The sequence below is a fragment of the Crinia signifera genome, chromosome 4, assembly GCF_055691185.1.
Source record: "Crinia signifera chromosome 4, ASM5569118v1, whole genome shotgun sequence".
In the NCBI taxonomy this organism is placed as follows: domain Eukaryota; kingdom Metazoa; phylum Chordata; class Amphibia; order Anura; family Myobatrachidae; genus Crinia; species Crinia signifera.
In genome coordinates, this window is record NC_139220.1 from 292642464 (window position 1) to 292666508 (window position 24045).

General features: G+C 41.2%; 1 protein-coding gene, 1 long non-coding RNA gene and 1 other non-coding gene across 5 annotated transcripts in view; 2 read left to right on the plus strand and 1 right to left on the minus strand.

Moving 5' to 3' along the window:
• Positions 1 to 24045, minus strand: part of LOC146075626 (LIM homeobox transcription factor 1-alpha-like) — a 52252-nt gene that overhangs the window by 26736 nt on the left and 1471 nt on the right. For 2 of the 3 annotated variants that reach the window (XM_083185044.1, XM_083185042.1), the window contains exons 2-3: positions 22496 to 22587; positions 18919 to 19099 (exon numbers count right to left, since the gene is read on the minus strand). In XM_083185044.1, the coding sequence (XP_083041170.1) occupies positions 18919 to 19099; positions 22496 to 22553 (239 nt within the window). In that variant the 5' untranslated portion in view covers positions 22554 to 22587. Of the gene's footprint in view, positions 1 to 18918; positions 19100 to 22495; positions 22588 to 23020; positions 23229 to 24045 lie in introns of those variants that run through there. The other variant, XM_083185043.1, reaches the window with a different exon arrangement.
• On the plus strand, positions 12676 to 12747 carry TRNAE-CUC (transfer RNA glutamic acid (anticodon CUC)). The gene has a single exon. It is a non-coding gene; the product is annotated as a tRNA-Glu (tRNA).
• On the plus strand, positions 19045 to 22680 carry LOC146075630 (uncharacterized). The gene is made up of 3 exons (XR_014473606.1): positions 19045 to 19162; positions 22470 to 22534; positions 22644 to 22680. It is a non-coding gene; the product is annotated as an uncharacterized LOC146075630 (long non-coding RNA).

Sequence of the window (24045 nt, forward strand, 5' to 3'; positions counted from 1 at the left end):
GGTAAGTAACTGGGGAGCGCTCGCGTCAGACCAGGGGGATTTGGTTTAGGCAGTAGGGGGGAACTTAGGGTTAGGAAACCATCCAGATGCTGTTGTCAGTATTCTGACCTCCAACCTGCGGACCGCAGGTTGTCCATATGTGTTCTATACTGCTCACCTGCCCCTACAATTATTTATTGATAAATTGATGTGAAAGATGTTTTCTATCCATGTGAAATGCCATAATAATAATAAACAGACCTTTAAGTTCAAGTAAACTAAATAAAAACATGTTTACGGACATGTTGACTAATCGGTTCACATCCCTTCTCTTTTGGAATCCCTTTTCACAGTAATACAATTTTAAACCTGCATGCCGGGAAGCACCTGAGATTTTAGACCCAGCTCCAACCAAGGTACGACCCGGCTTGTGATCACTCTTTCACCAGAGTCCACACCCACCATAATGTCGGGTGGGTGACGTCTCTGGGGGTGGGGCCTGAGCCGGCGCTGGGAGATGAGAGCATCTCCCAGCACAGGCTTTTCTATTACAGTGAACAGGTCCCGGGTCGCATCGACCCAGGTTACCCGTTTACACTGCACTCAGATGAGGGTAATTTCCATGTTCTACCCCCTTAGCTACCTGGATAGAATTCCCGGGACACTCGACCCATCTTTTTTTTTTTTCAAGGACCCTTCTCCACTAGCAAAAAATAAATAAAGGAAACTGTGCATACCTGTCACCCTTAGGTTCAGTTATGGTGGTGGACATAGTTATGGTTCTAATAGTTCACATATTTTATGATTGGCAGCCACTAATACTGGATTTTCCTGTAACTTTGACCTTAAATAATTTTTAACCAGAGGCAATCCCTGCAAGTGTCAATATATATTTGCAGGTTCCCTTCCCAAAAAAATAGTAGTTTGGCGGCAATATCCTTCAAATATTGATTGATAAATAGGCCCCTTAGTCCTTGTATTGTATCCCTGATGGGACTGATAGTTCCATGCTGCACTCCAGTCAACTCTTACCATTCACTGGTTTGCAGCATATCAAGCTGGTCTTAATGACCATCTCCTGTAAACTTTTCATTCAAATGAAACAAGCCATGTAGGAAGAGAAGACGGTTATGAGCAGGGCCGCCAATAGGGGGGTGTTGTGGGTAAAGCTGTCCCCGGCCTCTGGGAGGGCTCTGGCAACTAACTTTGACCCACCGCAAACCCCCCCACCCCAACTGCCTCCGCTGCGCTCAGTTCACAGAACAAAGCAGGTCCCAGAGCGCAGGCTTGTTCAACCCAGGACATTGGCGGGCAACTAAAATGCTGCACCAGCGTTTGAGCCAGTCAGAGCTTGCGTACTGGCAGCCAATCAGAGTGGCTACCGGTACGCGAGCTCTGATTGGCTCACAAGCCTCTGCTGCATTTTAATGTGTCGCCAGCATCCTGAGTTGAAGAAGCCTGCACTCCGGGACCTCTGGGCTGCTGCTCAGCAGAAGAGGAGATGGGAGAGCAGGATCCGGGTCACGGTAAGGAGGGGGTGGGGGGGGGCGGACTGGAAATGAGTCCATGGCCCCAAAATTCCTGATGGCTGCCTGGTTATGAGGACCTTATTCCATGAGCAAGTCCCCTGGATATAGCAAGAAGAGTGTGGAAGGTAAGTAATCATTATGGTGCTTTATACTTTATATAATCTCACTGAACTCTCAGAACATTTTGTTTAACCTGCTTTAAGTTATTTTATGTCCTGTGGAATGATTTAACATTCTTTGATCCTTTAATGATTTGAAAGGTAGGAGTAAAGGAAAAAACAGCAAGTACTGTAAGTGTGTGTCTGGACCAACGATATTGCAGTGCAGCTTGGATGTCCCCAGCATATTCACACCAGGGACCAATGATGCTGCTCTGTGCATGAGTATCGGCGAGAATATCATAGTCCCGTGGCGAAGCCTGCACGGGGCTGGGGGTTGATGTCACATGACATCAGTGCCCACTCCCTGTTTGTCCATCGCCGGCCCAGATAAAAGTCAGATAAGACAGACTTGTATCTGCGAGCGGGCAAAAAAATCAGTCGATGGTCAGCGACCATCAAATTATTTTTGGACCGTACAGAAAATGCGCCCATTTACTCGGTGAAGGGAACGGCCATTCGTTTGCTTGGTGGGCAGCATTTAAATTAGTTAAAACAGTATTTTATTAAAAGACCTGAAGAGGATCATTATCAGGCCCTTCAAAAAAAATTCCAAGATCGTCCAGCATCCCTCACATGCGACCCGTACTATATTACATTCTGCCCATTATTTGAGTAGAGGGGATTATTCTGGTGTATGAGGGTTGGTGTAGCTATGCTAATGTTGGCCACCATTATTGTATTACTTAATCTAACACTTTTAAGCACTTAAATGTGTTCTTACTGATGTAACACTTTTTTAACACCCGAATTACTATCTCTCACCTATGTAACACATTCAGTACTGAGCTGCCACTTTTTATCAATGTAACAATTTTTCACATTTCAACGTCTCACTAGTGCGATGCTTTGGGGAGGTTGGTTTATGCTTGCCCTGTGGCTCCTGGGGTCTGGACTTGAAACTTAGTAATGCTAGGAACCCCCTTGATGAGGTCACCTGGCCATGGTAGGTTGGCCTATTTCTGGGAGGGACATAAATTATGCTAAGAACATCAATTTTACTGCATATGAAGTTGCAGGGTTTACTATAATTGTTTTGATTACCAATGTTCTTAGCATTTAAAGTGTGCACCTGCATTTTCTCTTTGCCTCTTACCGTGTTTCCCCGATAATAAGCCCTACCCCGAAAATAAGCCCTACCCTGGCTTTTGATGACTGGTCCAAAATAAGCCCTACCCCGAAAATAAGCCCTATCAAAATTCACATTACCCGAGTGCGTTCACCAACTTCAATACCCTCAGGTCCACTCTAACCCCCGCTAACCCCCTTCACCGCCGCTTGAGGGATGCTGTACAGTACAATGCTGTTCTGCCGTCGAATACCCCAGCTCCAGGTCCCAGGGATGCATCGCGCCCTGCGCATGATGTCACTGCGCTCATCACGCGGCTTCTGTAAATGGCGGGAGCGGATAGCAGCGGTGCCGGTGGAAAGCAAGAAGAACAACTGGAAGAAGGTTGTAGGTGAGGAGCAGGACTGGGGGCATGGTGCTGTAACTGGGGGCTGTGAAAGCAGGACTGGGGGCATGGTGCTGTGAAAGAAAGACTGGGGGCATGGCGGCTATAAAAGCAGGACTGGGGGCATCGTGGGCATGTTAATTAAAATAAGCCCTACCCCGAAAATAAGCCCTAGGGTGTTTTTTGTTACAAAAAAAATAAGACAGTGTCTTATTATCGGGGAAACACGGTATGTTTACAATTATGATGTGCAGGTTAGCCCCCTTAAACTGTATATATTATATTTTGTATACATGTGTGTATTCTTAAAAGTAAAGATTCCTTTAGCATGGACTACCACCTGTCCAACCTGATCTTAAGTGTTTTTATTTGGTACATGGTCCTTGCATCTGCAGCCTATATATTGGAATAGACACTAATAATGGTAAATCCAGTATAAATTTTTATAATATGCCAGTATTGGTAATGGATTTGGGGTGTGAGGACCTCTTGGGTTGGTGTGGCTGGAATACATATGCAAGACCGGCAGACAGAATGCAGATGGTCAGAACACCGATAGCAGTATCACGATGATCAAAATCCTGACATGGGCTAGATAAGTATGCTTCCCGTACCCCCTAACCCTACCTACCTGATGCCTAACCCACCATTTGCTTTGCCCAAGCCATACTAACCTACTCTCCCATCATGGCCCGGGAGGGTCCAGAAAATAGTGTCCCCCTCCCAGCTCCCCTGGAAGGGTTGGAAAGCGTTCTACATTTAGCAGGGCACCCGCAACAGCCCACACTCTGCTGGTGGTCAAATACCGGCATTTGTGGCTCTTTGGGGAGGGGCAGGGCTAAAAAGATGCAAATCACCACCCCCACCACCCTCCCTGAAGAGCCACGAATCAGCATTTTCAAGGAAGGGGGTTGTTGCTTAATAACGGAAAGTCCTGCCCACCAGAAAAGCTGCGTAGAGTCTTCTCTTTGGGCTTCTCCCGCAGAGAAAACTCATAAGGTAAGTAAGCATAGCTCAACCCTAACCCTTTACCCACAAAGCCTCCCCTAAACCTTCCCCCTTATTGCCTGACCCTAATTCCCCATTTTTAGTGCCTAACCCTCCATGATGTGATTTTGACCACTGGCATCCTTATTGTTGACCTGCAAAACGCCTTTTTTTTTTTTTTTTACAAATTTTATGCTATTTAACACCTAATTACAATTTTCTCACCTCTGTAACATGTTAAGTAGTATGTTTAGATGACTAGATTTATACACACAGCATCTATTCAGAGCCGAGCTGGCCAGGGGGACTCCCAACTGCCCCCCCCACCACCACCAGCACCACCACCACCACCATCATCACCACAGGACAGTGTCGACCCTGGGCGCAAAAATTGTGAGCGTTGGGAGGTATGCTAAAGTGGAGGAGCAACAGATGGGTGACTCAGAGACAAGAGATAATGAGCAAGTGTTACCACCTTAAAATATGCTGCCTTTAGAAGTCTGGAAATACCAGGAACATACGATAGATCACAACTATTTGACATACTCATTTAAGATGTGGTTAAATGAATCACTGAATTCTCCATTTGCAATGCTTCTGTAGAATCTAATCTCACCTGCAATTTGCGTATACTGTATGTTGGCTGATCACTTAAGTGTAAAGCTGTAATTAAATTTTACATAATCTGAAGATTAATTATCTGGTAACTTCTGAGTGGGGTATTTATTTAAAGCTGCCTGGACCTACCTCTACTACTGTGTGTGACCACAGCTGTATCTGCATATGAAATGCTTAGGAAGTTTCCTGGAAAACACTGTAGAGTTTGCATACCATTTCATACACAGATACATGCACAGTTGCACACAGAATATAAGCATGTCACATACAATTTTAATCAGCTTGCATATGCATCCTATTTGCACATCCACAGTATGCCTACTTTGCACAAGCTCATTCGCTAGCCTATATCTACTCGTAAGATCGCAAGCATGCACGGTTCTCCAGACCTGCGCATGTACAGCACATAGGGCCTTATTCTGGTCGGTGCGGCCGATAGGAATATGCGGCCAGGACCGTACGTCCGAAACCCCGCCTTCCATACGGATCGCCAACTCCGTCCGTACGCGGTAAGAAGCTGTCCGCACGGACCGCAAGTGTATTTCTCAAGGAATACGCCTCCACCATCTCAGGTAACCTCCCCCATCATTCGATGGTCGCAAAGTGTTACACCAGCTCCCGCAACCTGAGACCACACGGGCATTTCTCCGTGCAAAAGCAGGGATCTGGGCGGGCAGCTGACATCCGGCAATGTCATATGTACGCCCCCTACATGTGCGTCACGGCCACATTACCATACGTACGCCCAGCGTTCTCATGGGAACGCCCATGAAACGTATGCATATGGAAATGAGCCCAAATAGCCCTTCACACCCCTCTCCACCCCCTGTTAGTAGTGTTAACATTTCATGCGGAATTTGGCCGTACGCCCCGCTCGCACATGCGCAGAGACGCCTCTGCACATGCGCAGACAAAAAACATCGGCGGCACGAACGCACGCGGATATTACCGCACCAACCAGAATAAGGGCCATAGTGGGCTAAGATACGCTCTGCAAATGAATTTGTGTCCGAGCGGAGCAATCAGAATAAGGCCCTATATGTAAGGACTGGAATGTAAAAGTATATATTGTTTTGTTCCTGGACTGTTATAAGCAGAATTATTATTAATATTATGTGCTGGATTTATTTTAACAGAATATTTCACATTTTCTAGTTATATGCAGAGTAATGCTGATATAATGTTCTGACTCTGATATAAATAAAGATGTTTTTACATATGGGCACAGTTGGTAGTTACCCAGAGGCTCCACGGTAATAGGTCCCATACCCTTTTGGCCAATAGCCCTAACATCTGACCAATATAGACTATAGCAGCCTATGCAGCCCGTAATACCAGATTACACTATCCCAGTGCACTGCTTTGTCCGGGGCCTACACTGCTGTTAAGACAGATCAACGGATCTAGATATAGGTATGTTACACTAGTTAGCCAACATTATGACCACTTACAGTAACATGCTGTTTAGTTTCCATGTGCGTCAAAAACACCTGAGAGTTTACCAGCTTTTTGAACATCACAAGCAGATCTTTTAACTCCTGCGAAGTCCATGAACTAAACGTATTGTTTCAGAACACTTCAAAGATGATCAATTGAATTGAGATGAATTTTGAGGCCAGGGCAACACCTTGAACCTTTTAATGTTCTTGAGCATCCCATGTAGTGTGGCAGAGCACATTATCCTTCTGTACAAGGCCACTTCCTCTGAGAATAATATTGCCATTATAGGTTTTACTTTGTCCACAATTATGTGTTGGAGATGTTAAATGCCAAAGGAATCCACGAGAATGACCAAACATATGGTATTCCAGCATTTCTCAGAGCATAAAGTTCCCTCTGCTGGCTTGATTATTCACACAATGGAACCTGGTGTCATCTATTCCCAGGTTTAAAGTTGCACCCAGCCATCCACATGATTCGACAGAAAATAAATCAAGGTCTAGTTTCAACACTTGTGTGCCCAATGTAGGTGCCTTAAACAGTAGATAAAGTTTAGCACGGGCAATCTGAGCAGCCCTATATGCAGCAGGGTTCAATGAATCATGACGCATTATCTTCATTGTCATCATTAACAATTTATGTGATTTGTGCCACAGATAGGATAGTCTTTATTGACTTTTTACATATATCAGTCTCTACCTCTGTATACCTTAGTGGCATTTTGTGGTTTTTGAGTCCTCGTCCCATAGACGATTGGCCTTCAGCAACCCACAAACCTTGCCATTTCAGAAATACTTTGATCCGGTCAACACTCATGTGTTCATATATTATGCAATTAACACATTTACTATTACTTAATAACAGCTAACGAATGAGAAATAAAAATATAAAAACCCCACAGGTGTCTAGACTGACACCTGCTCTGAAATGTCCCAGCAATGCATTGAGTTAAAAATAAAAGCTGCACAGTTAGTTTATAGCAGAGAGCAGGTCAGGTGCTGTCTTATCTTCAAGATAAGACATAACCAATCAGGGACTTGGAAAGCTCAACAGGAAAACCTGGATTCGACCCAGGATTTTAAACCCGTATCCAACTCGTGTCAGACCCTTCACACTGCATTTTCAACCTCGGTTATTCCTAGGTTTTTTATTTGTAATTTTACTTTGTTGCAGAAAATTTAAAACAACAAATAACCAATGGGGGAATGTTTGTATTTAATAAGATTTTAGATTTAAAATTGTACTACTTTCTGATAGCTCTGTCAAGGCACTATTCTCTATTGTGTTGGTTGTGTACCGAATTCCAACAGTCAGAATGCCGATGTCAATATACTGACAGCAGCATTCCGACTTTAATAATGCCAACACATTTAGGTAAATACTGTAATGTTAACGCACCACACCCTAATCCTCTCCTCCTGTAGACTAACCCTAATTTGCCTCTCCTGGCCCCTGTCCCTAATCTACCCCCACAGCCTAAGGTCAACACACCCCTCCTGTAGCTTAACCCTCCTCTCCCGTAGCCTGACCTTAAATTTCCCCTCCTGCAACTTAACCTAACCCACCCTTGGCACTCTCCAACCCTAGCCTTACCCTCCTACACCCTTGCCTCCCTGCCACAGCCTAACTTTAAATTACTGGCAGATTGTGTCAGGATTCTGACAGTCGGAATAAAGCTGTCTGTTGTGACCATTGGCCCCTCACTGTTGCTCATGGTGGCTATGCTCCTTTAGAGTGCACGCCCAAAATGCCAAAATAACCAGATGGAGTAATTGCAATAAACTTTCACAGAAGCCCTCTTATTTTTTGTAAATGCCACTGGCTACTAATTATATTAGATTGTGTATAAATTGGGTAATGCTACTGATATATTTACAACTTACACTGTGAAGCCGCACGCTGCTGTGTTTTATGTAAGATTGTGATTTAAAAAATGCATGCAAGGCAAAAAAAAATATTTTTATATATATATATATATATATATATATATATATAAATATAAACCAGAGGGGGGTTGGCCGGCACTCCGCTAAAAATAAACAGGCTGGGTGCCTTCCCTGGAGAGAGCAAAACAATCCAATACAGCAGAGGCAGGTGGGTGGCACTCCCAGAAATAAACGACTCGAGAGTCCAACGATTTACCAACGTTTCAAATGTATTATAACATTTTTCAGTGTACGACGGGCCCCTCAGGGTCCAATCAGGGCACTCACCAGGCAGTATAATAATAGTAATTTTGGTACTTATGTAATATCTGGGCTCCCGTTTTTCTTATGAGACTGCGTCCCCTCGCGGGGCTCGCTGCGCTCGCCACGCTTCGGGCACGGTGGCTCGCTGCGCTCGCCACACTATATAAAATCAACTCCATGCGTATTTGGATAGTAGGGGTATGAAAAAATGGGGTGCATTTAACATGGGAGCCCAGATAATACATAAGTACCGTAATTTTTAATCAATACATCACCAAAAAGTGCATAGGAATCCTCAACTTGCTGCTGTTTGGTGGTTCTGCTGTCGTCTTGACAAAGGCCGGGTACCGGCCAAAACGTCGACTTGGACTTTTGGTCCTATGCACTTTTTGGTGATGTATTGATTAAAAATGACTATTATTATACTGCCTGATGAGTGCCCTGATTGGACCCTGAGGGGCCCGTCGTACACTATATTGAAGGAGCACATTCTGCTACCATAAAGGAGCAATCCATATCTTTCTATTGCTGGCTTGGAGTGCGGTTACACTGTGACATAATATATATATATATATATATTTATATATATATATATATGTCTACAGATAGATACAAAATGATTCAAACTTTAAATCAAATCCATATTGTTTTGGTGCAGAGTCTCTGATATAACTGATACAATGCCCAAGGGCTGTTATAAGCAGGACACCTCCGATATATTATCCCAAGTCTGTTATATGTTATAAGCAGAGCTCTGTTTTTGAATGTTATGTACAAATACGTTTTATCCCGCATATCAATAAAGGACTAAGACAAACTCAATATCCTGTGTAGGTGCCTTCTGCTGAAATGCCAGGGGCTATTGCCGTGAGGAAGAAGGGATACCCACGAGACCATTCTCAAAATTGTCTTTTATTACAGCTTTAATAAAGTCAGCGGGAGAGGGAAGATATTAAACATGTATGAGGAGCGTTTAATTACATTTCTAGGATGCGGGATTAAAATCTGGAAGAGGTTACAAAGGAAGTCAAACAAAAATAAATTCAATCATAAGAAAATATTTAAATATCAGGCTGAAGAAATCAGTGCAGATTTTTTTAATCAATTAGTATCTTATATATATATATATGTGTGTGTGTGTGTGTGTGTGTGTGTGTATATATATATATATATATATATATATATATATATATATGTGTGTGTGTATCAGTCATTTTTTTATTTAGTTCCGCCCTGTATACATATGCAGTCACATGTTGAATTGGTGCAGCTTTTAGTGTGTGATCAATGCTCAGGACCAGAAGAATTTTGGATAACTGATTATTCCGTATTTTGGAAAAAAAAATTATATTTAAATGATGTAACTTGCATTTATGATGTATAAGCACATCAAACACATGAAATACACACAAATATATTTTATTTGTGCATGAAACAAGGTTTCTAAACATGAAACAAAGTTTGTGTACTATCTCAGATACTGAATTAGAATGCCAAGCAATGATGTCCTTGCACATATTTAGTGCCAGTTACATGTTATTTCCCCAGTAGTGCCAGTTACAGATGTCCCCAGTAGTGCCAGTTACAGATGTCCCCAGTAGTGCCAGTTACAGATGTCCCCAGTAGTGCCAGTGACAGATGTAGCCAGTAGGTTTTTAGCAAAAATAAATAAATAAAAGTACATTTTTGAGACTATGGTTTTCAGAATAATTTGGATAACAGATATTTGGATGACGGATACTCAACCTGTACAAGTTTCTGAAACCTCAAGCACATCACATGTACAACAATTGGGTGTATTTATTATACATTGGGTTTCAAACCCACCAATTATCTGCAGTTTTAACCAACGGATTTAAGCCAGTAATTGCAATGAAGGGGACACAATCCTGAGTTAATATGTATTGCTATTTTAAATATGGAGATCAAGGCCACTGAGGTATGGTTGCTTTGAAAACCTGTTGTTTAGTAAATATACTGTACCCGTATGTTAATTAAAGAATGTAAGCTGGTCTCAATGAATTGTTTGTGTACAACTGAGGGGTTTATTTGTCATATGTAGAAGAGCCCTAAATCCATGAATAATGGCAGCCAACAATGAAGATAACAAGCGACAAAGCCACCCAAATCTATTGTGTGGTATGCATGGGGAAGTTATTTCAAAAGGAATGTGGCAGTGCCTGTATGGGTATCAATAGGCTTGCCATAGCATCCCTTTAAATGGGGACACTTATACGGTATATTACACAGGTTCTATGGGTGGCTGAATTTAAGCCTGCATTTTTCTGGTTTTAATCAATGACAGAATCTGTGTAATTCATGAGTGTTCCAGTTTAAAAGTATAGTATTGAAAGCTTATGTATCACGCCAGTACATATACTTCTGCAATTCTTTTATCACTATTATCATCTCCAGATATTGATATCAGGGGGGAAGCAGAGAAGAAAAAATATTTTATGGGGTGGGTTCTAGTTGTTGTTGTTATTATTATTATTATTATTTTATGTATAATAAATCTGCTCAGGACCCAATTTGGCCCAAGACCAGGCTTCCAGTGCAGTGGCTTTGTGTTTCCCAGCAGTATCAGCACTGGGCTACCCCAGCGAACTTTCATTGACTACTTTTGGTGAGATTTTAAATTGTAATGATAAAAAATCTCTTCTATTACAGCATAAAGCAAAGTTGTCCCATAAAATTGACCGAATGTGCATTTAAATAAAGTTTCTGTTGAAACCAGAATTTTAAAAAGGCTTTTGATTGTGATTATGCCTTAAAAGGGCCGTGTTTTGATAGAAATATCATTGCCCTTTTAAATTTCAGACATATTTCACATCAGCCACTTTGACGTCACTATTATTTATATTATTCAATATATAAATAATATACTTTATTTAGAAATTCCATTAAAAACTAATGTGGAATATATATACTATTCATTATTCAAACATATAATTAGAAAAAAATACATATATATATATATATATATATATATATATATATTCTGTAAAAATTGTATATATGATCTAGTAAAAAATAAAACTGTGTTAAAAGTATTTCAGTGTGAAGGAGGGCTGGATGAACAAATGTTTTCTGACAGTCTACTATCCCTTCTCCCACTGCGATAAGGCACAGTCTGGGCATTCAAGGATCTCACACTTTAATTCAGGTGCCAAAGAAAGTCTGTGAACTGGGACGAAAGGAGAGGAAGGGATTCCAAGTATAGGATTAAAGCATTTTATCGCCCCACGTTACATCTCACTTGTAGGCTACGCTGCAGCTGTTGCCTTATCTTCCTAGTTTCCCTCCCACGAAACTTCATTCAACTACAGTTTGGGAATTACAAAACACCACAACAAAAGTTTTTCATATTTATAATGTTGCTTCTTATCTTAGGTTGTACCATGATTAATTAAATGGCTATTATGCTTGCTTGCTGGCAAGTAAATTATTTAAAAACGTAGTGCAAACTTGAAACATTATATACATTTATAGCTATTTTTTATGACATGAATTTTTTCAGTTTAATCATCTTTATAAGCATAATGCGTACATAAGAATGCTTACTTTGCTGATTTACAGGCGCATGTACTCTGCAAGATGAGTTTGTATCATTACAATGGCCCTTATTCTGATCGGTGCGGCCGGAGCCGATTATGCGGCCAGGACCGTGCGTGCGAAACCCCGCCTTCCATACGGATCGCCAACTCCGTCCGTATGCGGTAAGAAGCTGTCCGAACGGACCGCACGTGTATTTTACACGGAATACGCCTCCTCCATCTAAGGGAACCTCCCCCATCATTCGATGGTCGCAGACCATCGAATGCAGGACCGAGTGCTCCACCAGCTCCCGCAACCTCAGACCACACGGACATTTTTCCGTGCAAAAGCAGGGATCTGGGCGGGCAGCTGACATCCGGCGATGTCATATGTCCGCCCCCTACACGTGCGTCACGACTGCATTACCATACGTACGCCCAGCGTTTTCATGGGCACTCCCATGAAACGCGGGGCGTATGCATATGGTAATGAGCCCAAATAGCCCTTCACGCCCCTCTCCACCCCCTGTTCGGAGTGTTCACATATCATGCGGGATTCGGCCGTACGCCCCGCTCGCACATGCGCAGAGACGCCTCTGCACATGCGCAGACACAAAACATCGGCGGCCCGAACGCACGCGGATATATCCGCACCGATCAGAATAAGGGCCAATGTTTCCTCTGTCTTCCTTAGGATATACACTATTCCCAAACCAAGTATCTGAGGACAAAGAAAACTCACTACATTCACAGAGTAACAAGTGTTGCAGGTCTGTACTGCAGCTTCCCTGGTGGTCTAGTGGTTAGGATTCGGCGCTCTCACCGCCGCGGCCCGGGTTCGATTCCCGGTCAGGGAATGACATTTTTTTTTTCCCATTTGTGTACTATATTATATATTCTGGCATGTATAAGTAACATATGTCATACAAACATCATCACACATCATCATCGTTGTAGTGCGGCATACATAACATTGGTGATGAGACTGTAAAGCAATGTAACTGTATCAATGCCTTTCTTCATTAGAGCTTGCAATCTATGGGATTGATTCGGACATGAATGCTAATGCAATCACAAAGTTGAATTTGTACAAAAATATGCTAATGCCGTAGCCGCCTGAACATGTATTGAGATGCGCACCAGCGTCTGCCTTCAAAGATACAGCATCCACCACAGATTATTCAATTATCAGAGTTCTGAGGAAACCTTTTGTCACACATAGGTTTACATATACTACAATGGGAGTTCTATTGAAGATGGAATGTTACTCATAGCAACCAATCAGATTCTATTATGTTCTAGAAGGTGCTAAATAAATAAGAAGTATAATGTGATTGGTCACAACATCCCATCTGCAATAGAACTCCCATCTTAGATGATCATCCCCATAATGGCTGCAGGAAGTGAGATGCTGGAGCCCTTTCTACTGTGTAAAGGGTTGCAAGCGACATGCCCCAAAGACAAAAAAAAACACTGTGCATTTGTGTAGCTACTTCCCTTGTACCACCCTCAAATAGTCATTCACTTTGCAAACCAGACGATCTTGGATTCTGGTTGACGCGGTAAGCTTGCTGAGTGCCATAAAGACTGCCCGCCGAATAACCGCCGCCACAAGTCCCATCCCTGCCATGCAAGGGGATGTGCACCGAAGACACATCCCCTCGCATGTGTCCACAGCAGGAGAAATCATTCGATGGTCGCCAATCATCAAATGATTTCCCCGCCTTCGCAAATAAACGTCAATGTAGACTGACATTTATTTGCGGACGCCGGGTTGAAGACAGAGTGGGCAGCTGATGTCAGGAAAACTAAATCCCGTTCACATTCCCATGGGATCACCCAGCATTTTCAATGGGACGCCAATGAATTGATGGGCACTCCCATGGGTGACACCCAACCCCCGCCGGTGTCCGCCCCCTGACCCACCTGGATCCCTGCGAACAGTTCGGCATCTATGTAAGTTTTCAAAGGGGATTTGCACATTCGCATAAAAGACCATGCACATGCTCAGTCCCCAAACCATCGGGAAGGGGCCAAACTCACTATTTAGCGAGTAGACCAGAATGACCCCCAAAATGTATTATTCTATTTAAAGCTTCATTATGATTTGCGTGATTTTACAGGTATCCCTACAATAGTTCCATAATTTTACTCTCTTCTTTCTAGGTACCGCATTTTGCATGTGAGGTGGTATCTGATGTCGTACATTTTCCCAGATAGTGGGTGGGGGAATTTGTCACCCTTTATCAAAAAGCCACACGTCGTGCAACCACAAGGGAAGCATCCGTTCTTAGGCTGCAAAAAATGTTGGGATTTAATGGGTTTAGACATATCGGTGTGTACCAAATAGTCGCGTGTATCGGTGTGTACTACAAACGAAGCAGGAATCTACGCGACTATTTGGTACACACCGATATGTCTAAACCCATTAAATCCCAACATTTTTTGCAGCCTAAGAACGGATGCTTCCCTTGTGGTTGCACGACGTGTGGCTTTTTGATAAAGGGTGACAAATTCCCCCACCCACTATCTGGGAAAATGTACGACATCAGATACCACCTCACATGCAAAATGCGGTACCTAGTGTACCAGATTGTTTGTCCGTGCGGTATGTCATACGTGGGTAAAATGGAACGAACGTTTCGCGAGCGTATGAATGCCCACAGATCTTCCATTAAACTGGCCTTGGAAACGGGTGACAGTGATCAGCCTGTCGCCCGTCATTTTGTGCTTAGGAAACATGCTCTGACATCTATCAGGTATCGCATGATAGATTATGTCCCCCCACTGAGGCGAGGTGGTGACAGAGGATCAGCATTACTTAGAAAGGAGAGTCAGTGGATCCATAGATTAAAATCTTTAGCTCCCCACGGCCTCAATGATCAATTAACTTTGAGCTGCTTTTAATATTTAATTATTAGCGCTTCATACTAATCATAATGTTTGATGTATATTAACAATGTATGCTGTGATCGTGGTTGTATTATGTATTTTTTTACAGCGCACGTCTCTCTTTGTTATTTCAGATGCAGTTTTGTATTGGTGGTGGTGGTTGCTATATTTATGTGTCACTGCTGTGCGTCGCCAGGCGTCCCTGACAACGGGGACCGTCTGATGACGTCACGTTCGCGTTGGCGGGCCGGGAGCGCAGTCCCGTCGCCCGGAAATGCTGTTTGCACTGAGGAGACATGGGTGTATATAAGGTATGAATTTGTTATTACTGGTTAAGCCTGATGACAATGTAACGCACATTGAAACGTTGCTGACAGTAAAGCCATGTGTGGAGAGTTTTATTACAAGTGAGTCCGTTGCAGCCGTCGATTGGTGCGTGTATATATATATATATATATATATATATATATATATATATATATATATATATATATATATATATTTATAGAAAAGTACTAGGGCCCTGCTTGTGAGAGCTTACATTCCAAATGTAAAATGTCCCCTGGAGGCCACAATTACTCAGAAATAAATCTTCATATTGCTTTCATTAGTCTTCTTTGTACTGGATCAGTAATGCTTCAGTGTCCATAAGGCTGGGTATACAATGTCATGGATTTATGGAGTAGCTACCATCACACTGACAGAGCAGTCATTCCAGGTAGGCATACACACTTACTGATTGGCCACGCAATGGGCCAGATGTATCAATATTCAAAAGTGATCAAATGGACAGTGATAAAAATCCAGCCAATCAGCTCATATCTGTAATTTTTCAAACCCAGCCTGTGACATGGCCTTTAGGAGCTGATTGGATGGTTGTTTATCATTCTCCATTTTATCACTTTTTGAAGCTTGATACATCTGGCCCAATATGTAGGTACCTGTAATTCAGCTGGGCAGGCATTTGCATTTAGATTTACAGAAACAAGTAGGGTTTTGAGGCAATTCTCTAAACTGGTGCAATAGCTGCCAAGGTATAGTCACTTTCTGATTTAAATGTCACCACATTTCCAGAAAGATACATAAAACACATAGATGGAAAGGACACCGGGGGGATGCTCTAACATCCGCGCACCCTTACCGCCCCCTATCGCCGGCTACCGCATTCATAATTATCGCATATGCACTAACATATGCGATAATTATGGCAAAGGACAGCTCTTGTGTTAAGAGCTGTCTTTTGCGGTGAGAATCAGTGGGTCCCATAGGGACCCAGCGGCTCTCCCCTCCCTCCCTTACCCGGCGCTGCTGCTGCTGCGCCAGGCTCTCCTTCTCCCTGCACCTGGAAGAGGATTATAGTGCAGGGAGGAGGAGGTCACAGGTCCGGGCAGCACAGGACACAGGTGAGGGGGGATCGGTGCGGGGCGGTGCTGGGTGGCGGGGGTCAGTGCGGGGCGACAGTGGGTTTGTGTTAGAAGCCCATAGGCTAGAAGCCCATAGGCTTCAGGTGATCAAGCCCACGTGGTGAAACGCGTTCTGACGCTGCCTAGGTGCTAGCAGTCTCCTCCTTCCATGGGGAACTGCCAGCCGTGACACAGTTCCAGCCACCCACAGCCGCTGCAGGTATCCTCCCCGCTCCCCGCTTCCTTCTCTGAGTGCTTGGGACACGCTGGCGGCGCATCTCTGTCCTGCTCTGCCTAGGCATCAGGTCAGACCTAACACCGCTCACAGCGTCCGTCCCTGCACCTCTCTCCTAGCCACCCTTTTTTCTCCAGCAGTACGCCGGTCTCATCACCCATATCTCCCGTCCGCTCCTTGAAGACGGGACCTCGGTGACTGATCCCGACATTCAGCACTGCTCTCGGCTCCGTTCTTCTCTTACCTACTTTTTCTAGCTATAAGGTAACTTATGTACAATTTATTTTACATCGCTAATACGCTAATGTTACATTTTTTGGCAAGCTGATAGTGGTTCACTGACAATATAAAAACTCTTTTTGGCAGCAGATATCTTCTGGCGCATGTATGCCCCTTTTTTGTAAACTGTCAACCCTATTAAACATACATGGTGTCAATTATTTAATGATGATTTATCACCGCTAATTAGCAATAAATCTGCTGTATATTCGTGACCACCTATGGCTTTCATTTGATACAATTCAGCAACTTCCACGCTAGACATTTGTTGGGTGAATTGTCATATTGATTGGTGTTATTAAATTATTAGTAATATCCACATTGTCTGCACATATATACATTTGTTTGTTTCTTCACAATTTCTGTGCTGTGGCGACACCGGGTATCATTGTTGTAGCCAGACAGTAAATACCTGCTGTCAGATATTAATGGTATAAATACCTGCAATCGTTGATCTATTAGCATTGATCACAAAACTTTATTACAGCCATGTTAAAAGGTTGCTGAGCATCTTGTTTATACAAATGATATGTGCCTGCCATCGTGTATTTTTGTCTAGGTTTTTTTGCCCAGTTGCAGGTGGATATACTTCAGCTAATTGTTAGGCTAATGGGCCACTACAGACTATATTTTATTTCTCCATTCTGAGCAAACAATTTTTTTATAGAAATCTGCTGCCAGACATTAATGACATAAGCACTTATAATTGTTGATCCATCAGCCTGTATTAGAAATTTTGCCTCAGCCCCTTCTCTCCAAACCCTCCCCCTCCCCTCCCTTTTTTTCCCCCTTCCTCCCCCTTTTTTCTCAAATTTTCCGTGTAAAGAGAGACTTTCTGGTGGCGAATTCCAGCCCTGCAATGCTTTGGTATCAGGGCTGACCTAACACCACTTACAGAAGTGTCCTCTTTTCACTTGCTGTTTTTCCATCAGTGCATTCAACTCTTCTCTCACCCCCCTTCCGCTCATTTTTATGAAGAAGGTGGGCAGCAGAAAGAGTTGATTCCAACTCACTGTACTTTTTTCTTTTCCATCTTGGTAAGGATACCTGCGTGAGTTACCACACTGATATGTTTTTTATAACATACGGCTAACTACCATCTATGGGAATATTGTACTGTATGTGACTTTCTGCATTACATTCTCAAATTTAATTAATAAAATTTTCAAATACATGCAGATAAGCCACACACTCTGGAGTTGTCATCAGCTATCCTATATAAGGAATTAAGAAAATAAAGTTGCATAATTTATGCTACATGTTTATTTAAAATAACACCACCAATTGCCACGGTTTTTTATACTATTACATGGTAATATATCAGTGGCCATTTTTCTGTTCACTTAAAAATATTTAGAATATTTAATTGTTGTTTAACTCTTCATGGCTAACTATGCTTCATATGATTCTATAGAGTTACCACTATTTTAAACTAATTGGAATTAAAAGTTAAGTTTTAGCTTATCCACTATACATCATTTCTAGCAAATCAAAAGTGTGCCTCCAAAAAGGAATCCTTTCTGCGAACGGCTGCCCACTCTTTGTGGACCACCGTTTCTCTTCCCTTTAAGTATTCTATGGGGCATCGCCAGATTTTTTTGGCGATGCCCCCTGCCGTGGTAAACCAGCGAGGAATGCTAAGAGCATCCCAAAATGCGGTAAAAACCCTGATAACGGGGTTTTTACCGCATTTTTAGTTTAGAGAATCTCCCCTACCACCTGCAACGCTAATAGTTTTAAAAATACATCAAAAATAATGATACATCCCTTATTGAGGTGATGAATGCTTCACTATTGGTAGTCAGATGAATCAGTGGTTGAGTTGGGTATGGCACAACATCATATACCTTCCAACACATGGTTACATGCATTGTTAATTTATTGTGGTGCAGTGAACCTACTGCACAGTCGTTTTCCCTTTTTTTATGTCTTCTATAATCCATAGAGTGAACTACATTTTGGGACAACCTTCTGAGAAGAAGCATTGACTCAATCGACCATCACATGTTGAACCATTCACTACCTCAATAAATGATGTATCTTCATTCTTTTTTATGTATTTTTATAACTATTTGCACTACAGGTCGTGCCCTTTCCATCTTTGTGTTTCATAAGAAATGTGACATTTGTTACGGAAAGTGACTATACCTTGGGGGATATTGCACCAGGTAAGAGAATCCCCCTGCTGATGTTTACAACTAAGGCTCTTGTCCACTTACTTTTCATAGTCCTCTTTGCAGTACAATTGCCGGTTACGATAATAGCAGGTCCCAGAGAGGATTTGCAAGCACACCGTACACTTGACACAGCACTCGTGCCATGATCTGTCATTCACTCTCAGCAGGAACCTGTCAGAGATGGCATTGCTGCATCCTGCACACATTTCATTCATTTTCTGATCTGAAACAACATGGAGATTGACAGCTGAGTGCTCATTATTTACTGCCGGACATTCTTTTCAAGGTAATGAAAAAAAAAAAACGTAAGACTTTTTTTTTTTTACATAATCCAAGTGATAGGCATATATCAGTTCTATTGTCTCATCTCTGGCTGATAAGATTCTCTAGCTCTGGTACATCATTTGTTAAAGTGTTTGCTTTTTCTGAATTAAAACACTTTTGCAGTGTCACTGGCAAAATCAGGCAATTGGTACAATATACAATATAATGGCGGCAGCAGAACCGACCATATAGTTCAGGGGAACCCCTTCGCACATAAAAACATACATGTCATCATGTATGTAATGTTTTTACTGGCTGGTTCCCCTAGGAATCGGGTGCACTTGCTGTACAGTACCTGAGAATCAACATAAGGCTTTGCACACTCCTTCTACGCCCCGCCTCAAACTCCCATTGGCTAGTTTCACAGAAGTCAGTTTGTAGGCTTAGTAGTGTGTGAAGTCATGATTCAAGATACACTAAGCGCACCTGTCCCCTGGGGGAACCAGCCAGCACATATATTACATAATGATAACATGTACTAAGAGGTCGGTCCCCCCATCCCCGCACTATATGGTCGGTGCTGCACTGCTGCAGCCTCCGTTAGTTGTATTTATTTATTTTCTTGGGATCCACATTATAGCATCAGTAGAGATTATTTGTATTTTAAATACCCCATGTCAATAATACATAATCTATCGAACAAAAATATATTGATGATTGTCTTCATGTTACGGAATTTGATAAAATACTAAACAATTAGAATTTTTATGTAGGCCTATTTAGTCCTGTCCCTTGAAGGTGGGGACTTGCAAGCCAATCTCATTACACTGTATCTGTTACATTGCACTAGAAATATTCCCCAGGACTCACTCGCCTTGAATTATTCTGTTTCTCAGTGTAAAAACCCAAACACATCTGTTTACCACAGGAAATAGGAGCGTGTAGGTTTGTATCTGATTTTATCTTCTAGTTCATCTCTGGCACTTCTTCAAAGTTAGCGATGAAGCATTTGAAATGTGGAGGCAGAGAGACTATCCATCCTATGTACACAAGGCTAAACTTGACCTTCATAAAGTCAATCTTCAGTGCAAACACAACTGGAGTGAGTTTCAAGTTTGTAACCTCGGTACTGTTAACCCCTTGTACTATATGCGGTGCAGAGTGCTGCCGCTTTCTCTGTGTGCATTTCATACAGCCATTTTTATTTCATTTTAGTAACCAATAAGGGGAGGGATCCGAGACTTAGATTACATGCTAAATATTTTCATGGTATTATGAACAAATATCTGAGACCTTAATTTAGCTTGACACACACAGAGTTGCAATAGTTTGGATGAGCACTGACAATCATGTTGCTGTTTGCATAAATACTATTTATATTACCATGCATGAAGGGATTAACTGGTGCATTATTTATTTTATATCATTAAGCATGAAATCGAAAATATTTTATATAAACTTGATGGTTATGAGGATTTGCATAAATAATATGTATGTGAGATTATTTTTTGTTTAGAAAGAAAGGTTATTACATGAATTAAGTTAAGTGTAACATACATACCGATTGGCCATTCGAAGTCCGATTATAGTCAGCACTCACAGCTATGATTGTTAACTGATTCTAATCAAGTCTTTGTGATGACTGATCTATATTTTGGGCCAGACCCTCAATAACTTGCTGCCAATTTAATATATATTGATTGTCAAACTCATGGGAGTATGAGCAGCTCATGCAATTAATTCATCCTATACATGGTGCCTGGATCTAGGTGGAGAGGGCTTTTTCAAAGCTGCTATGGACCATGATTTTACTGGGTCCATCTAGGGTGGGTTACATGTGTCAGGACCCAACAATGGATCACCATGACCGGTTGGGCCTGATCTGCATGAATGTTTGTATACAAATTAAACTCATACATTTTGCAATCAGTTTATAACATGATTTATTATCTGATTGTATAAAAGCAAGATTTTATCACTGTTGGGTATCTTTTAGATGATTATTATTATTTTATTTCTAAGGCACCACAAGTGTTTTGCAGTGCTGTACAAAGGAACAGTACAGGGAGACACAACTTGGCATAATATTGAATAAATAACAAAAATACAGTACAAATAAAGAGCGCCACAGATCAATATACATTACAGCTTAAATATAAGTAGTGAGGACTCAATCAACATACTATAAGAGGCTTGAGGCAAATGATGGAGATGAGTATGCGGACGAAGATGGTCACAGAGTGTTTGAGTATAGGATGATCCTGTTAATAGTATATTAATTTACACAGTAAAGTAATTAATAGAGCATACATAATAAACTGAAACAAGAGTCCTGATATATGGTCTAAGCCCCATACACACTACCCACATTTTTTAAAGATACTGCTCAGAAGCGCCTTTCTGAGTGATACCTTTAAAAATGAATAGCGTGTATGCTAAATATCTTTAACAATGCCTTCTCCCGTGCATTGTTAACAACCCCCCACAAGCACCCGTTGGCTGAACATGCAGGTCTATTTTGACTAGATAGCCAACAACCTACATGTTCAACGGGTTCCGGTCATGTCACTGAATTATATTGTTTACCGGTATCGTTCAATGCGTATCAATTTTGTCAAGAATATTGGCCATGGTTTGGTCACCTAGTATGTACAGGGATTTATTCTGAGTTCCTGTGCCAAATAATGTCTAATAGCCCCTGACACGGGATTTGTGGCTATTATGGTAGGCACCACGTTTAGGGTCTTAAAATAAGGAAACATCAGCCCTCTGTAAATCCAATCCAGTTGTAGTTTTGCAAAGTGTATCATTTAGTGAAATGTACTGTTTCCAAAAATCATTATAAACGGTGTATTTTGCATTCAGTTATGCCGGTCAGTGAATAATTCTTCATTGTTTTGTCTATTTACAACCTCTGTCTACAGTCACTAGTTTATCATCAAAGATAATTTGGCATGATGTTTATATTTCCCAAATACTTAAAAAGTTTAAATATCTGTAAAATTATTATATGTCTAGAAAGCAGACCAACATTGCACATGGCATAATTATGAGCAGGAACAAGAGCTTACACTCTACTTCCAGTTCTAGAGGACTTTAACCCATTTTTGAAGCATTACTGAGCATAAAGATGTATACCCATATTTTAATTAGTGTAAAACTAAGCATGATGTAAATAAGAGAGGAGACGATGATCTCAAATTGAACAATCAATGAAATGTAAACTTATGTGATTGCATACTGTATGTGTCATAGTCTAGATTTGACCATAAGCTGTGAATCTACCATAAGAAAATACAGAATTACTATCATTTGTATTTTTTTAAAAGCATTCAATTATGAGGGAATTACTCACCAAGCCCAAGAAAAGGAGAATGTCCTTGGCATGACGAGGGTGTGTTTTCTGTCTTCATGATAAAGTATTTATGCAGTGATTACATCCAACACCTGAAAAATAGTGTAAGTGAGCAAGTTTAATTTAAATAGCGCACTTTCTCCAACAGGACTCAAGGTGCATAGTATGTTGGCAATAAGGTACTTGGAGACACTCCGTATGAATGTTACAGACCAGGTATGTTGGTAATGTTTGGTATTGATACCATAGTCAGGCTTTCCATTGCTGCTTATCGAACCTGATATAAACTCTGTGTGAATTCCTTGAATGCCGTGATACACATGCCTGTATGGCAGTCAGTAAATACAACTAATATTAAGTTCATCATTCCTCTGTGTCACAAAGGATATGATATATATATATATATATATATATATATATATATATATATATATATATATACTTATGTGTGCCTAGACACCTGTGGCGTGCAGGTGATTCCCAGACTGCTCCAAAGGAGCTGTGCAAGACAATGGAGACGCTGACCTTGCAGGTTGAAAACACGGGGGTGCTGCCGGCAGGATCCTAATACCTCAGGTGAGAAGGATCCAAAATCAAAGGTTGGTGATTGGTGTAGGGGGGATTGGGGTGTGTATAAATATTGTTTTGTATGCAATGTGTATTTGTATCCTGATGAAGAACCGTCATTAAAAGGTTTGAAACGTTGATAAACAACATACTGCCTCTGTGAGAAGTTATTTGGTGAGTGCCGCCGTCTGGACGTATCTACTAAACCCTTTGAAGGTATTGGATGGCACCCCCTCCTTCTGTGGGCTGTTATTTGGTGAGTGCTGTTGTCTGGACGTATATATATATATATATATATATATATATATATATATATATATATATATATATAATATTATACAGTACAGAACACTTATTTAATGGATTTTCATATCTAGGAGCTCCAAAAAAAGTATAAATACAAAAGAAGCTATACAGGAAATGAATATGAAATAAATATTGTGAAAATCAGTCTGAATAAGATCCCATTAATAAATAATATAGCATCAATTTAAAAAACAATGCTTAGTTAAAGCCTTAATCAGTATTAACTATTATTATAATTTGTAATTGTATACATTTATTTCAACGCCTTTCTGTTAGTAATTTGGAAATTATAATTGAAATAGCTGCACTAGAAATATACACTAAAAGAAAGCATTCGTATATTGTAGTTTTAAAAATAAATTAATTAATATGTCACCTTTATCCAAAAGTATGAACTAGTAAGACCTTGCTTGTGTTTCTTATTATGCCTGTATGTTTTCACCCAAAAAAATGTGTAGGTAACAAAACGTCCATTGTGGAAGATATTAAAAAAAAAAGTAATGTGTTAATGTCAAAACTATATACAGTATTGCTCTTTTTCTAGTTGTAATACACATTCCGTTGTACATTTATCATCTGTTACAGACTAGTGTATGGGCTTACACTGTACATTTAAGTCATTGATGTTTTTAGTATTAACTTATCACATTATTTTCTATAAAAAAAAATATATCATT